Source organism: Podarcis vaucheri, assembly GCF_965113315.1.
Source record: "Podarcis vaucheri genome assembly, chromosome: 1".
NCBI classification, from domain to species: domain Eukaryota; kingdom Metazoa; phylum Chordata; class Lepidosauria; order Squamata; family Lacertidae; genus Podarcis; species Podarcis vaucheri.
Genome location: NC_138759.1, coordinates 9,999,225 through 10,016,534, shown reverse-complemented (window position 1 = coordinate 10,016,534; position 17,310 = coordinate 9,999,225). Strand labels below are relative to the sequence as shown.

General features: G+C 43.5%; 1 protein-coding gene across 2 annotated transcripts in view; it reads right to left on the bottom strand.

Annotated features, from left to right (window-relative positions):
• Positions 1 to 17,012, bottom strand: part of HIF1A (hypoxia inducible factor 1 subunit alpha) — a 41,590-nt gene extending 24,578 nt beyond the window's left edge. Inside the window, exon 1 of one of the 2 annotated variants that reach the window (XM_082217176.1) lies at positions 16,665 to 17,012. In XM_082217176.1, the coding sequence (XP_082073302.1) occupies positions 16,665 to 16,708 (44 nt within the window). In that variant the 5' untranslated portion in view covers positions 16,709 to 17,012. The remainder of the gene's footprint in view (positions 1 to 16,664) is intronic. The other variant, XM_082217175.1, reaches the window with a different exon arrangement.
• Between the last annotated feature and the right edge of the window lie 298 nt (positions 17,013 to 17,310).

Sequence of the window (17,310 nt, the reverse complement as noted above, 5' to 3'; positions counted from 1 at the left end):
TCTGTGAGTCTCTTCGTCTAGCAGTTTTTTCGTCTTGCGAAGCAAGCCCATTGACGGCTTAGCGGATTAGCGCTATTAGCGGCTTTTAGCAGCTTATCGGCTTAGAAAAAGGGGGAAAGGAAAAAAAACCAGCAGGAACTCGCAAGACATTGTCGTCTTGCGAAGCAAGCCCATAGGAGATTCGTTTTGCGAAGCACCTCCAAAACGTCTTGCGAGGCATTCGTCTTGCGGGGCACCACTGTAAGGGTAAATGCAGGAAGCTTGGAGAAGGAGTGTAGGGTGATTAAGAAACTAATAGGAAAAGGGCTCAAATATCTAGGAATAACACAGCTTTGAGGGTGTGTAGAGATGAATCTCTGGGCCGTTCTGTTTCAGTGGGGCCTGAGAGTGCCTGGGGTGTATACACAAACTAGGTAAAGGTAAAGGGTTAGGTCCGGTTGCGGCGCTCATCTTCTTTTACTGCCCGAGGGAGCCGACGTTTGTCCACAGACAGTTTTTCTGGGTCATATGGCCAGCATGACTAAGCCGCTTCTGGCGAAACCAGAGCAGCGCACGGAAACGACAATTACCTTCCCACCGGAGCGGTACGTATTTATCTACTTGCACTCTGATGTGCTTTCTAACAGCTAGGTTGGCAGGAGCAGGGACCAAGCAATGGGAGCTCACCCTGTTGTGGGGATTCGAACTGCCGACCTTCTGATCAGCAAGCCCTAGGCTCTGTGGTTTAGACCACAGTGCCACCCGCCATAAACTAACTAAATATAAATTCAGGTAGGTAGCTGCGCTGGTCTGACGTAGTCGAAATAAAAAAAAATAAAAAAATAGTCCAGTAGCACATTAGAGAGCAACTAAGTTTGTTATAGGTATCTGCTTTTGTGTGCATACTTTTGTGTGCATGTACGCCGGCTCCCTTGGCCAGTAAAGCGAGATGAGCGCCGCAACCCCAGAGTTGTCTGCGATTCGACTAAAGGTCAGGGGTTCCTTTACCTTTAAGGTGCTACTCAACTATTTTTAAATTTTTTTATTTTAACTAAATATAATGTAAGCTGTTTTTCAGACTTAGCCCAAGTACAATTCCCAAGATAGATAAACATTTTTAAAATCCAAAAAACAGTCTTGACAAGGTTACATGTATATCTGCTTTCATATAAAAGGTCTGTTTTTTCAAGTTTATAAAATGGCAAATTTAGCAGCCCCCAACAAATAAAAGATCAAAGGTACAAAAGCAGTTTGGTAAGTTGAAAGAACAACTCATATTCCTGAAGTCCTGTCCAACCAATCAGCTGTAATCAGTATGCACATACATCTCACAGAAACACTGCTGCATTTGTTGATTAGATTATATATCTGAGTTTCTAACACTGGTTTTAATCTCTTACAGGAATCCAACTCAGGAAAAAAAGCCAAGAGAAAGAAGTTATCAGTGTCCTTATCCAATATTTATGCTTGCAGTCAAATGACAAAATTTATTTTTGCTTTCATGGTAAACCATGCTTAAATTCCACAGAAGGTCTTATGTGGCTGCTGAATCCCTTAGTAGAAATTGTAAGTGATGGAGCCAAATTTCTTGAGAACTACCTTTTTTAAATTTACAGGATGTTTGCTAGAATAGCAGTAACCTGACTCTGCGTATACTTCTAAGGGAGCAGGTGGGGTGGGGTGGGCAGGGTTCAACAGTGAGAAATCAGAGTCGCAAATATTTTTGGTCACAAAGTAGGAATATTTTCCAAAAACTGAAAGCCTGAGCACAGAACAATGGAGGATAGAACTTGCACAGCCTATGCCATTTCTTCCTGCTGAGTAAATACTACATCTGACACTCCTTATGCGGTAGCGTTGGGAACTACAGCTTGGCCCATTTGCTTGACTTACCAACATTACCAAACTCACATGTACTACTATGTCCCAAAACTTCTCCCATTGTTAGGTTTGATATATACTGTATAGCTAAATAATTCTAGCCTGCAACATCATATAGCTGCTTCCAGGGACCGCAAAACCTAACACTGTAAGTGAAGCTGTTGGGAAGGTTAAAAAACAACAACAAAGCTGTAAGATTTGGACTCTAAATTTTAAATGCTTCAGATACTCAAGCCTGACTACTGAACTGTTTTGCTTCTAAGTGTTTTATTCCAAAAAGATAAATGTGCAGGTGCAATGAAGGGTTAATGAAAAGGCAGCTCGTGATTTATGCTTAGTGATCAAGTCACAAACCAATGATAAAAGATTGCAATCCACAAAATTAATTACTCCAAAGTAGTCTCACTGAAGTCAACCATGGGGATTAAGTCTCCTGGTGATTTGAGAGGTATACAATCATATTATATGTCTACTGTAAATTAGACAAATGTACCACCATTAAGCAAGTATTCACATTAGTGCTGGAGAATACCTCAAAACAAGCAACTCAGATGCCCAAACAAAATAGTCCACCTGGATAAACAGAGGAAAACATTCCTTCTGCTATTCCTCCCCCCCCCCCCGCAGTCCCTTTAAAGGCGCTGCTCTTGAGCTTTTAACCTAACACCTCAAAACTTAAGTTATTCTCCCAAAAAATGTGTCCTGTAAACAAGACAACTCTCGAAAAAGTATGCCCTGTAAACAAGACAATTTTTTAAAAAATAACACATTTACAGGCAACCTTTACACAAGCTCAAAGCAGCTTTCAACAAAATAATCAGAAAACCAAGTTTCAGTGCCTACAAAATAAGAGGCAGCACTAATTTGTCTTCTGTAGGTTATTTGGTTTCAGGAAAACCACCACACAATTCACTGGTATTGTATATTCTTTTCACGCCAGTTGCCTGTAAGTTAGGTGTTACTGTATTGGGCTGGGCTGTGACCTAGAGGAAGTGGTAAGTTGCCAGAAATTATAGTACAGTGGCAAAAACTAGAGTTCCTTTGAAACTCCAGAGAATGAGATACACAAAATAGGTAATGTAATATTTTTCTGGACCAGTTTACTGAAAGAGTATGCAAGCTTTAGAGTTCAGGTAACTGTCAGGTAGAATGGAAAGGTTGTTGTGCTTGTTATTTTATTTATTGCATGTTATATCCCAACAATAATTACCGTATTTTTCGCTCTATAACACGCACCTGACCATAACACGCGCATAGTTTTTAGAGGAGGAAAATCCGTAGGCATGCCACCCGTAGGCATTCCCTCCATAACACGCACAGACATTTCCCCTTACTTTCTAGGAGGAAAAAAGTGAGTGTTATGGTGCAAAAAATACGGTACTTTTAACTAAACTGATTACATACATTTTCACCAACAAAAATTGATCCAAAAAATATCAATTTATCTGGCTTATAATTGGTCCCCCCCCCAGCTACCTGTCTTGATTTTTCCTTAGCATTTTATCCAGTATTTCATTCTTTCTGGCTTTTAAGGATATATGTATTTTGTACTTAAATACAAAATGAGACCATCAGGGGACAACTAGATATCAAATGTTCCTTGGGTTAGGATTCCAGAGAGCCTCAAAAAGACGACACAGGCAACCTTGGTGAGGTTGTGAATGTATTCCTCAAACACATACACACAGCTTCCAAAGACTTTGTTATTTATCTGTCAACCTCCTATCTCATATGGTTGCAAAGAGGAAACTATAAATATATAGCTAATGTTATGAGACTGTGTGTACCAGGGCCTCTCAGCAGACTTCACAGACAGAAGCGGACTGACGAGAAGTTCCCTTGAAAGATGCAGTATAGCCCAGCACTTTTGGGTCCCATCTTCCAGGGGTGAGGATGGCTTTGTCAGGCTGCTTGTTACAGTGGAAACAAACAAAAAATCCCACTAATAAAAAGGAAGAAGGGCCTGATGAACCTAAATTCAGAGGTCAGAAATGAGTTCAATTATTATAATTATCATCACCGTTTATTTAGAGTGATACCAATAATCAGCAGGACCATGGGCAGAGAGATATCTCTAGGTTTGTCTGGCAGGGCAAAAAGCCCAGAATAAAATTTAAAATATTAACTGATGCTAAAGAAAGAGGGGGGCTTGCCCTGCCAGACATGAAACTGTATTATGAATCAGCAGCTTTCTGCTGGTTGAAAGATTGGCTACTTCTAAAGAACACTGATATTTTGGATTTGGAAGGGTTCAACAATGTATTTGGGTGGCATGCATATTTGTGGTACAACAAGGTTAAAGCTCACAAAGCTTTCAAGAACCATATTGTCAGGAAGGCAGTGTTTCATGTCTGGACAAGATATAAAGATTTACTAGAAAGTAAGACCCCAAGGTGGTTGTCACCAATGGAAGCTAAGGCTCAGAAAAGACTCAATATGGAGGCCAACTGGCCAAAATATTGGGAGATAGTAGAAAAAGATGGAGATACATGGAGATTGCAGAGTTTTGAGAAATTGAAGGATAAAGTGCGGGATTGGTTACACTATGATCAGATAAGGGAGGTTTTTAATAAGGACAAAAAAATAGGCTTCCAGGTGGAACAATCGAAACTAGAAACAGAACTGTTAGAACCAAAAACTAAGGTACTTTCAAGAATGTATAACTTGCTGTTAAAATGGAACACCCAGGATGAAACGGTTAAATCAGCTATGATAAAATGGGCGCAAGACATTGGCTACAACATTATGTTCACTGACTGGGAACAGTTATGGACCACCGGTGTGAAATTAACGGCATGTAATGCCTTGAAAGAAAATATTATGAAAATGATTTACAGGTGGTACATGACCCCAGTCAAGCTTGCAAAAATATATCATTTGCCAGACAATAAGTGTTGGAAATGCAAAGAAAATCAGCAGGACCATGATACCGCTATTCCTACTGGGAAGTACCATCACAGAACTAGAGAGTCAGTGAAGCTCCATTAGTGCTCCACACTTCATTCTCTGATTCAAGCAGAAGCTGTTCCCTCCATCCCCTCCTTGGAGGACCACTGACAAGTTTAGCTGTGTATTGGGGGGTGGAGCAGATCAGATGTTTATCCTTCCCTATCAGCATTCTGTTCGTAGACTGAGGTAAAGTTCTCAAAGCGGGACACTACTTCCGGTTTTGCGGAGTTCGTAAACCAAATTGTTCGTAAACAGGACTGTTCTTAAATCAAAGTACCACTGTACTGACAACCATCCCTTTAAAAGCTTCTACCTTCACAATTAAATAACTATGACTGCCTACTCATTAAAAAACGAAACAGCCATCTAACCGATAGCTTCTGCATTCCATTTTTTAACTTTGCAACATGTTTAATCTTGCAGGGATTTAAAAAGTTGTATGCAGACATACATATGGCAAGTTGTTCAAATGTCCCAACAAATGAACACTTTCATTTTTTAACAATCAAGTCTAGACAATTGAGTAAAATGCAGAATGTCTGTTTAAAATGAAATCCCCTAGAAACTAGAGTGTTTATGTAGTTGATTCTGAATGCAAGGAGTGAACTTGGATTACGTAATCCTGCATCCTACCCAGGAATGCTGTATACCACAGGTTATCAACCCATGACCTAGACCAAGGATGGGGAACTACTAACAAGTGGGATCATGTTTTCACCAGCATTAACAGCTGTTAACTCTTTGTGCAGTTCCAGAAGTGCTCAGTTGTATTATCAGTTTTGAGTGCTGCAAATAATTCTGGAAGTGCTGTGAGATCACGGCTGCCTGAAATGCCCCACTCACGTTACAGCTTTGTAAGAAGTTGTTCCTGCTTAGTTACATATACAGTAAATAATCCAGACTCTGCGCGGCTGGTCTACATAGATATGGGATGAGGGCTGGATGGGGCTTAAAAATAGCAATTTCTGAAGCACTCTGCTAATGAGAATTTTCCTTCTTCCCACTCAGTCACAGCCAAACTTTTAAGCTGTGTTATTCATGAGTTGGAATAACAAAAATATGCTCTCCTTTAATCAATGGATTGAAGACATGACAGCACTTGCAACATATGAATGGATTTCTCATAGACAAAGACTTTGCTTGGATAAATATATTGATATTTGAAGCAAGTTCAAACAGAATATAGTAGGTTATTAAAAGAACCCTGGACAGTTAAGTCCAGTCAAAGGCGACTATCTCCTCCGAGGGAGCTGGTGTTTGTCCACAGACAGCTTTCCGGTTCATGTGGCCAGTATGACTAAACCACTTCTGGTGCAGTGGAACACCGTGACGGAAACCAGAGCGCATGGAAACGCCGTTTACCTTCCTGACACAGCGGTACCTATTTATCTACATGCACTGGTACGCTTTTGAACTGCTAGGTTGGCAGAAGCTGAGACAGAGCAACGGGAGACCACCCCGTCATGTGGATTCAAACCGCTGACCTTCCGATCAGCAAGCCCAAGAAGCTCATCATTAATAATCATATATGTATTAGCATATATACATATGTATATATATGTGTGAACGCACATTTGTGTGTGTGGGCGCATATATTGCGCTCTTTCTCTTTTTTCACTTTATTGTGTAATGCTGAAAAAGCTCTAAGTAAAAAATTAATAATAACAACAAGGTATCCAGTAAATCAATACAAATACAGTGGTGCCTCGCAAGACGAAATTAATTCGTTCCGCAAGTTTTTTCTTCTTGCGAGTTTTTCGTCTTGCGAAGCACGGTTTCCCATAGGAATGCATTGAAAATCAATTAATGCGTTCCTATGGAAACCGCTTGCCAGGCTGGCGGTGCGGAGAAGGGCTTTTCTCCCCACCGCAAGCCTTCAGGACAGGTACGGGAACAGAGGGGAAGGGGCGCAGCGCTTCTCCTCTGTTCCCGGGGCTTGCGGTGGGAGGAGGGTTTTTCCTCCCCACCGCCAACATTCAGAACAGCATTCTGAATGTTGGCGGTGGGAAGGAAAACCCTCCTCCCACCGCAAGTCTTCAGGACAGCCATCCGAAGGCTGGCACGGGGAGAAGGGCTTTCCGCCCCACCGCCAGCCTTCGGAGGAGCCTTCCGAAGGCTGGCGTGGGGAGAAGGGCTTTTCTCCCCACCGCCAGCCTTCGGAGGAGCCTTCCGAAGGCTGGCGCAGGGAGAAGGGCTTTCCGCCCCACCGCCAGCCTTCGGAGGAGTCTTCCAAAGGCTGGCGCGGGGAGAAGGGCTTTTCTCCCCACCGCCAGCCTTCGGAGGAGCCTTCCGAAGGCTGGAGCGGGGAGAAGGGCTTTCCGCCCCACCGCCAGCCTTCGGAGGAGGTCCGAGGACAGTGGGGAAGACGCGCTGCGCTTCCCCGCTGTCCTGGAGATTTCCCTATGGGCTTTCGTCTTGCGAAGCAAGCCCATAGGGAAATTCGTTTTGCGAAGCGCCTCCAAAACGGAAAACCATTTCATCTAGCGGGTTTTCCGTCTTGCGAGGCATTCGTCTTGCGGGGTACCACTGTACACTGAAAAGTGTTATACCATAAAAAACCCCACAAGGCTATTCACCCCTACTCAACACAAGCAAGAACCTCAACAAGCGACCCTTGGGGCAGAAAATGTGAGGGACAAGACAAACTGATTACCGAAGGAGAGATTTCACCTCTGTATGGGCTGTGACTTGAGCAGGAGGAGAGGAATAAAGGGAATGAATGTTCTTGGTTTCTGTTGATGTGAATAGCAGAAAAGTGAAGGGATGTGTCTGTGTGCACAAGAGATGGCCCAGCCCACTCTGGCCACATTCAGATTTTTTTGGCTGCTGACATCCGTGTGTCCCAAGGGCTGGCCAAGAGGAAATACAGCCATTAGACAGGAAAAGGTTCCCAATCCTTGCTGGCCCTAGAAAGTGTGCCAGAAAGGAAACACAAGCACTGATCCCATACTCCATTCAGCATGCCTGAAAGGAAGCTCTCTATTTACTGTCCAGTGATTGATTTATGGATTCGTTTCTGGGAATCCTATGGAAATTCTCAGATCCAAGCAGATTCCCAACACCTACTTCAGTCAACCAGTGTTTTTCAAATTTCAGCTTTTTCAAACTCCAGTGCCCTACTGGTTCAGAACAAAGGTTTATCTAGTCCAACAACCCATTGTGAATCCTGCTCCCTAGCCTAAATTACTTAGGCTTCACTGCGTTTTCTAATGGTTTGGTTTAGAACACAGAACAAAACTGTTTAGAATGGAATAGAATCTCACAATTTCTAAGCGGCTTTCTGCAACTCTACCATAACCTAATTTGAAACTTCCTTGGGAAGAAAAAAATAAATCACCAAAACTTCTCTCCTAAATTATCAAGGCAGATCTACTACATATCAACATTCCCTTCAGCAGCCAACAAATGCGTCACATTTAACTGCATAAAACTATTATCATGAAAGAAAAAACTCACACAAATTTGCAATGCAAACATTAAAGTTAAGCCAGAATCTTCTCCACATCTAAACTAACTGCGTACTTCATTTATCAAAGGCTGGGACTATAGTGACGCCAAAGCCACATGTCGCGAATACAGTCATACCTCGGGATGAATACGCTTCGGGTTAGGCAAATTCGGGTTGCGCTCCGCGGCGACCCAGAAGTAACGGAGCGCGTTACTTCCAGGTTTCGCCGGGCACACATGTGCAGACCGTCAAAATGACGTCACGCGCATGCGCAGAAGCGCCGAAACGTGACCTGCACATGCGCAGACACGGTTACGTTCGCTTTGAGAAGTGAACGGGGCTCCGGAACGGATCCCGTTCGCATCCCGAGGTACCACTGTATGCTCTTCTTCCAGAACCAAAGCCTTTCTACAATAGATCTCTTTCACAGCTCTAGCCTCACGTCTGCAACATTATTTGAACAGTACTGTAGTTGCTATCTACCTTCAAGAGGTCCATTTAAGTTTTAAAAACAGTAACCATGTGGTAATCAAAACTGGTACCTTCAATGTACACAAACATCAGAACACAAATTATCAAGAAACTAGTTGCCACGGCTAACTTGGGTAGGGAGGCCAAGTAACATTTGTAGACTAATTTGAAAGGCTGGACTAGCATTTAGGAACTATGCTCCATCAGTTTGATTATTAGCCAGTTTATTCTTAAGTAAGGTGTCATATGTTACTGTTTCTCAAGCACAGAAAATTATGATTTCATAATGACACCTTCTCCTCACCATATCTCACCATTGTGTGTTTGTGTGTGCACATTACAAGTTCCAAACAACCACAAAATTAATTCCATGCACTGAAGGATCCATCCTTTCAAACAGCAGCCAGGCTGCCTGCTTGTCCAGCCACAAACACAGAGCCAGTGTGGTGTAGTGGTTAAGAGTGGTAGACTCCTAATCTGGGGAACCGGGTTCGCGTCTCCACTCCTCCACATGCAGCTGCTGGGTGACCTTGGGCCAGTCACACTTCCTTGAAGTCTCTCAGCCCCACTCACCTCACAGAGTGTTTGTTGTGGGGGAGGAAGGGAAAGGAGAATGTTAGCCGCTTTGAGACTCCTTAAAGGGAGTGAAAGGCGGGATATCAAATCCAAACTCTTCTTCTTCTCTAAGGGCTTTTCAAGATAGTTTGTTATATGGTGTTGTCCATTGTTCAAATTCAAAAACATATGCCCACACCCTTGGGCAGGCCTAAAGTAGTTCTTTGGATCGCTGGCATACTTGGCACAAATCCACAACTGGCATTAAGCAGCTTATTTTTCAAAGTAAAGCAGGGATGAAAAGAATGCTATCCATTTTATTTATTTATTTATTATTATTATTATTATTATTATTATTATTATTATTACCCCCCCCGCCACTCTGGGTGGCTTCCAAAACATATAAAAGCATAATAAAACATCAAAAAATAATAGTAACAATCCAATATTAAAAAATCACAATAACTCTAAAATGAATAACTTATATCAAATAAAGCAATATTCAATAATCCATTAGAATATAATAGCAAACAGTAAAATTAAACATCAGCAAAAAGTGTTTGCCAATAAGCAAAAAAAACCACCACCACCACCCCCCAAAAAATTCAGCTCTTGTGCTCCAGAATATGAAACTGGAAATCTGATAGGTGATTAGAGTATACACTGTTCTAAGATACTGGAGAACAGATGGGGACAGTGTGTTTCAAAGAAGCCACTCCACTTTATGTACAGTAAATATCTAGTCTCATATCAGGTATTGAGAACAGTACTGTCTTTGTTGATTTATAATTTACAAAAGTCATACTGGTAATTAAAACCTGCAATTCTAATGGATTTTAAATACTTAATGTAGAGCAGGCATCAATGATGCCACAAAAGCCTCTTTCTATCAGAGTTAGCTACCCAGATGCCCAAAAGATAAATTCCACAACAACTCTTCATATCCCATGTCCATTCTAAAAGACAGGGCTATTTAACAACCTTATCATTAAAGCTCATCTTCAAGCTGGAAAACCCCTTGACCAGCCCTGTTCAGGGAAGTTTTTAATATGTGACATTTTAGTGTATTTTTCATCTTTGTTGGAAGCCGCCCAGAGTGGCTGGGGAAACCCAGCCAGATGGGCGGGGTACCAATAATAAATTATTATTATTATTATTATTATTATTATTATTATTATTATTATTATTAATTATTATGAACAGGAGAGCTGCACACTCTTAACCTCCGTTTTCTTTTAATGCAAATCAATTATTTCCAGTACAGAAGTGATACTAACTTTTCAATAACAGCAAGTTACAAATCTGAAGCCACCCTTACGATTACACACTCCTCTCCCACAACCCTTCCCTGGGGAAAACCTCGCCCCCTAGCCTTTATTCATTATTAAGGCTAACCCCTTAAATCTGTGCACAAAGCAGACTTCATTTTCAGCTGATTCTGAATCCAAGAAGTACTAATTATTTTCAGAGTTAGCCTCTTAACACAAGTAGATTTTCAAAGCAAGGTGTAGCCCTCTTATCTGGCTGGTCCAGGGGTCAGCAAACTTTTTCAGCCGTGGGTCAGTCCACCATCCCTCAGACCATGTGGTGGGCCGGACTATATTTTTTTTTGGGGGGGGACTGAATGAATTCCTATGCCCCACAAATAACCCAGAGATGCATTTTTAATAAAAGGACACGTTCTACTCATGTAAAAACACACTGATTCCCGGACTGTCGGCACGCCGGATTGAGAAGGCGATTGGGCCGCATCCGGCCCCCAGGCCTTAGGCTGCCTACCCCTGGGCTGGTCACTGGAAACAGAACATTGGTCTAATCCAGCAAGGCAGTTCTAATGTTCTTATGGACGAGAAAAGGATAACGCCTCAGGAAGAACATGTGCCCAGCTAAGTATCAAGCTGGAAGCTAATTTCATCTCTGGGGTTGCAAGGAAACCAGTGCCTTTTCCTTCTCGCCCACTGGATGCTTCCTGAATTCTGAGGAAGGAAGCCACAGAGGGCAGGAGGCTGCTGCAAACAAGGACAAGCCTTTGGCAGCAAGCCCGCAAATGTTTTGAACGCAACAGTATCATCATTCCCTGCTTAACCAATGTTGTCAGACACTCCCGTTTGCAGCTTCCCCCTTTAGACTTCTCATATTCGCTAGCCCCCAAAAGACGATAGCAAAGAAAGCAAAAAGTTGGTTCAAAGCTGCATTGATGTGGCAAAGGTAATCAGACCCCTGAAGCAAGTACAGTTGTACCTAGGCTTCAGTACAAATGCTATTGTGTTCATATCTTTGCCAAACAATCTTAGTCAAAGAGATGCCTATGGGGCAGAACATGGGAAACCTATGACCAGTTCCGAGCAGCTTTCCTTTTTGAAATAAGAAGCAGCTGGGGGGAGATTGGGGCACTAGTGGGAGGGAGAAGAACCCTTCCTCCTATGTTGTTTCCTTGATCAAATCACTTTGTCCATATGTCCCCTCAAACTGCTTCCCCCCACCCCCTGGGTTAAGAGACTGGAGAAAGGGGATAAAACCCTCTTGCACAGGAGTTCCATTCTGGGGAGCCCATAGCTGTTTGTAAGGACATCTGAATCTCCTGTATCATATACTTTCATCCCACTCCAGCACTAATGACCTGGAGTCGAAAGTCCTGATGTGTGCTAAAAAAGGGAGTATCAGAATAAAGTAACAGCTATTTGCCCAGCTCTATAGAAGAGATGCGGGTGGTGCTGCAGGTTAAACCACAGAGCCTAGGACTTGCCAATCAGAAGGTCGGCGGTTCGAGTCCCCCCGACAGGGTGAGCTCCCGTTGCTTCTTCCCTGCTCCTGCCAACCTAGCTGTTAGAAAGCACATCAAAGTGCAAGTAGATAAATAAGTACTGCTTCGGCAGGAAGGTAAACGGCGTTTCTGTTCGCTGCTCTGGTTTGCCAGAAGCAGCTTAGTCATGCTGGCCACATGACCTGGAAACTGTACACTGGCTCCCTTGGCCAATAAAGCGAGATGAGCACTGCAACCCCAGAGTCGTCCACGTCTGGACTTAACGGTCAGGGGTCCCTTTACTTTTAAGAACTCTCCACCCCCTTAGCAAACTACAGCTCCCAGAATCCTTTGTGGGGGGGAGCCTTGAGTGTTTAAAGTGGTATCACAGTGGTATACACACCTATAGAACATACAGCACTTAGAAGTGTGTTGGGCAGGAGGAAACCTTTTAAACACTAACAAAATTTACATAAAGAAATCATTTATGTGGCTTCCAAGCAAGATCCAGAGGGGCTGCAGGTTTCATGCTACATTTGTGTAAATAAGTTTATTGTTGGGGAAAGGCATTTCCAGAGAACATAACTGATGCCTGTGAACCTTACAAAACAATCCAGAGTTTCCTCTCAGATAATCTGTAGTTACCTTCCTTTGTATGTGGTGGGTTGTTTGTTTGTTTTTTTGTAGAACTCTCCACACCAGCATAAATAACTACAGCCCTTTACAGAAGAGCAAACAGTTCTCACCTACCCTCTTTAATTACAAGCTGAATGTTCACACCAAGACCCAGGAGAGGAATGTGTAGCACCAGATTTCAACACACAAGGTTGCTCTCTAAAGATAGGAGCTGCAATGCATCGACTGTTTCCTCTAAACCAGGGAACTTTGTGGACACCAGGAGATCTCCTTCAGGCATTAAAATTGTGGTCTTCCCACAATCACCTTTCTGGCCACAGTCAGTAAAGTAATTTCATATCGGACCATTCCATGAAGACATTAAAACAATGTATTTTTGAACACATCAGAGACAAGCAATTCAATCTTTGCACAGGATCAGCACATTAGCAGTATATCCTCGTGAACACAGACAAACTTTGCTTCCTAATAGTTATACCTATACAATTTACACTCTTATCAAGTATACAAACTAAATGTGTAAATGTATCCATAAATATTTACAGTTAAAGTTTGTTGTCGTTTAGTCACGTCCGACTCTTCATGACCCCATGGACCAGAGCACACCAGGCATTCCTGTCTTCCACTGCCTCCCACAGTTTGGTCAAACTCATAGTTAAAGTTTAAAAAGGCATATTTTCATCTGGCTGTATATTGTATCAAACATTCTGTTTTAAAACAAATATAGTCCAGTTATATCATGCCAAGAATATCTATTGTTGTCGTATAATCAATGTTTTTATTTCAAACCATAATAAAAGCCACCAATTTTGTTGAGAAGTCTGAATTGTTAGTTCTCTTCCCACATCCTTTCTGGCATATAATTCTGTTCACAACCATGACATCTCCCACCCTCTTCTTAGCCACTGGTCAATTTTAGGGAGATTACGCTTCTCCAAGATCTGAAGGTATTACGGTGTAGTGAGTGTTTTATCCAGTCCCAGTAACACCATTTAAACAGCGAGAAATGTTACAGCTTGAACTCATTTATCCGTCTCAAATTGCAAAAATGGCATTGCTATCAATATAAACAAACACTGCCTTCTGCCAATGGGAGATTAAGAAACTTAATCCACCAGAAAAAGGATTGGTGTCGAATTTAAAAATAATAAAAAAATGACCACCCAATCTCCACAAATATCTAATGGCAAACCTTACTACACGTCTGCAAATTACTACAGGATCTTATCACTTGGAAATCCAAGGTAATTACCAAAGGAAGATCCAACTCGTTCTGAACATGCCACGGGAACCAGCAATTAAGGGAAATATGTGGGTAATTCTGGTGTTTAGAATAACCTCTGCTACCCTTGCCAAAAGAAAGAGCTGCAGTTTCTCTTTCTCAGCGTCCTCCATTCTCAGTGACTCATCCCCACTACAGAGAAGAACAAGTCTGCCTCTTGTAGTCTGAAGCAATAGATGAGAGAACCTGATGCAAATAGAGAGCAACTACAACACCAAGAGTTACAGAACACAGGAGAAAGACTTTGGAAGTACGTACCATCTAGAACAGGGGTAGCCAACGTGCACTTTCTGACAACTCCCATCATCCCTGACCATTCACCACGCTGGCTGGGGCCGGTTTGCCCATCCCTGATTCAGAAACTGATTATTGGTATAAAATATTTGATCACAGGTCAAAAAAGTTAATCTGATGATACCCTTGATATAAGGGTGCTTGTATCCTCTTTCATTAACATTTACATAAAACAAGAGCGATTTCCAGGATACCCTGTGAATTTTGTAAATGTTATTTAAACTTTTCAGTGAGTTCCATCTCAAGGGTTAGGCAAGTAATGCAACATTTAGAATTAAAACTAAGTTATACCTGCAACAGACTAAGGGAGCAATCCTATATACAATAAGCTGGCATAAAGATACTCCAAACTGCATTCAGTGGTGGGGCGACTACTGTGACTGAGCCTGGCAGAAGAAAAGCAGACTTTTAAAGTAGTGTTTGAGTTAACCCACCCTTTTTGCTAGCTTAATTTATGTCTGTCATCTGACCAGGCTGAATGGGTTTAGGATCCAGTCTATGTTGCCCCCACCCCGTTGGTTCTGGCCCAATCACATCCCCAGAATACTCCTCTTTCTAAGCTTACACCAGCTTAAGATCCACCAGGCTTGATGGGGGAGATAAGGACATACCTCCAGCTGACCAGAGGGTGAGGGAGTTAAGCCAACATAGCTGGCTACACCAGGAACCTCTCAGCATAGCCAGAGGTCCACTGGATCCTAACCCACTCATCCCAGTGGATCTTGTTACAGGATGCTCCCTAAATGACCAAAAAGAAAAAAGTCATAGCATTTGTCCTTGAAAGACAATGGAAACACAATTCCAACAATTTTTGAACATTTGAATTGTATGCTTTAGTCTCTGCACATTGTCATTATTTTTGCAGCATACAAAAGAACAGTTTGTCTCTTTCACTGGAGACATTTCTGTTCTTCTGAAAACATCATGAACCTAAGAAACATTACTTTTCTGTTCTGTCTAAGGACGTGGAGCCGCCTTTTAAAACATTACTTTCCTCTCACTTTCCAGACACATAAAGGCACGGAATTTCCATCCACTTACCAACAGTGATTTTATATCTTCCTCAAACTGACTTTTCCCCATATGGTTTGGTTACAGAGAACTTGGAAAGCGCCACAGCAAAGCACCATTCTTTTTCTAAATCACAGCAAGGCCCTGGCAGACTCATTTCCATCTAATATCCATCTACAAACACTCAAAGACGCATTAACATAACTCGCCTGTCTGTGTGTGCCTAAGAAATCAGAGACTGGACTCACACTGCTCATCTCAACCACAACGCTTGCAGTCTCCTCATTTCAAACTAGCCAGGTTTTTCATTCAGCCTAAAGCAACAATTTCAAAATATTGGGGGTCTACCCTGGGGAGGCAGCGAAGATAAAATTCAACTTGTGAGAAAAGTTGAGCTGATTAACAAGTCAAGGGCACCCTCCACTTTTCTACATCCTGGATTCTCGTTTTATTCCCCCCCCCCAAAACCCTCTCACCCCCCACCCCCTCCAACAAAATGGCGACGTGGACACTTTGGAAGAGGGGGGGAGGGAGAGAGAAGGGAGAGAGAGAAAGAAGAAGAGGAGAAAGAATGAAACACCCTCCAGGGAGAAGAAAGGATGGGAAAGCAGGAGGAAGAAGAAAAGAGGCAGGGGGTGGATTAAGATAAGAACAAAAGGGGGGGGGGAGAAAAGAAGGGACGCTGCCAAGAACACACACAGAGAAAGGGCATAAAGGAGTAGGGAGTAACTCTATTCTCTCTCACACACACTTTTTCTCTGCTAGATTTGCTACGTTATAAAATATAATAATAATAATATTATAATAATAATAATAATAATAATAATAGATGGAGAAGGTAAATGATGAGAGGGCCCTGGAGGAAGGATGCCAAAAAGAAGAAAAAACACCCTGATGGAAGGAGCGTCCCAAAACGCCCCCTCCCCGCTTTTGCAAAATGGCAAAGCATCTTCTTTGAAGCCCAGCTAAGTATAAAAAAGAAAAGAGAACGATAATAAGGAGGGATCCGAAACCTTGAACAGGAGAAACCAGATTTAGACGGCGGCGGGGACAGGAGAGAAGAGAAGAGAATTTGGATGTGGGAAGAAAGCATATTATTATTATTATTATTATTATTATTATTATTATTATTATTATTATTATTATTATTATTTCCCCAATGGCCTGACTTGGAGGGAGAAGAGGAGGAGAAAGGCTGGTGGGAAAGCAAGAGAGAAAGAGAGGGAAGGGGATTTTTGTCCTTCCACCATCCACTCCGCGCGCGCTCAGCTTCCGGGGGCACAAAACAATACGAATAATACTAAATATTATCGGGGTAAGCAAGCAAGCAAGCAAAGGCGGGCCCCCGGCCCTCTTCCCGAAACCAGGAGCGGGGGGCGTGTGAAGGAGGCGAGCGGTGCCGCCCAGACCCGCACCTTTTCTTGTCGCTGGAGCCGCCCGTCGTGGCGCAGGGCTGCATGGCGCCGTCGTCGTCGTCGTCGGAAGCCAGCTTGCCTGCCCGGACGGAGCTTCTTCCGCAGGCCGGGGGGCTTTTCTTCTTCCCAAAGAGCCGGAGGGGGGGTGGAGAAGGCAGGCCTCTCTCACCTCAGAAAGAGGGCTCGGGCGGAAGCCTCACGCGCCGCGGCAGCAACACAGAGGAGGCGACCAGGCTGAGAGAGGCCGGCGAAGGTTAGTCAGCGGCGTCGGCACAGACGGGAAAGAGGAGTCGCAGGAAAGGCGGGCGAGGCGGGCGGGGACGAGGCGGGCCCGGGCCTCCGCCTTCCCGTCACGAGCGCCGCCTGCGCCAGTCAGGAGAGGCCTAGGCGGCCCGGCCCCCTCCTCGCGGCCTAGCACGGCCCAGCCAACCGCCGCGCTCGAGTGGGTGGGCCGAGCCGCCGCGCTTCACGTGTAGCGCTGTGTGAGGGGCGGGACGGAAGGCCGACGCCGCTTTCTCCTGCGCGCGCTTTCCTTCCCCCACCTCACGGTTTCAAACGGAGCACCCTCAAGTGTTGTTGCTGGACTACAACTCCCGTCACCCTCGGCCGCTAGGGATGATGGGAGTTGTAGTCCAGCAATATCTGG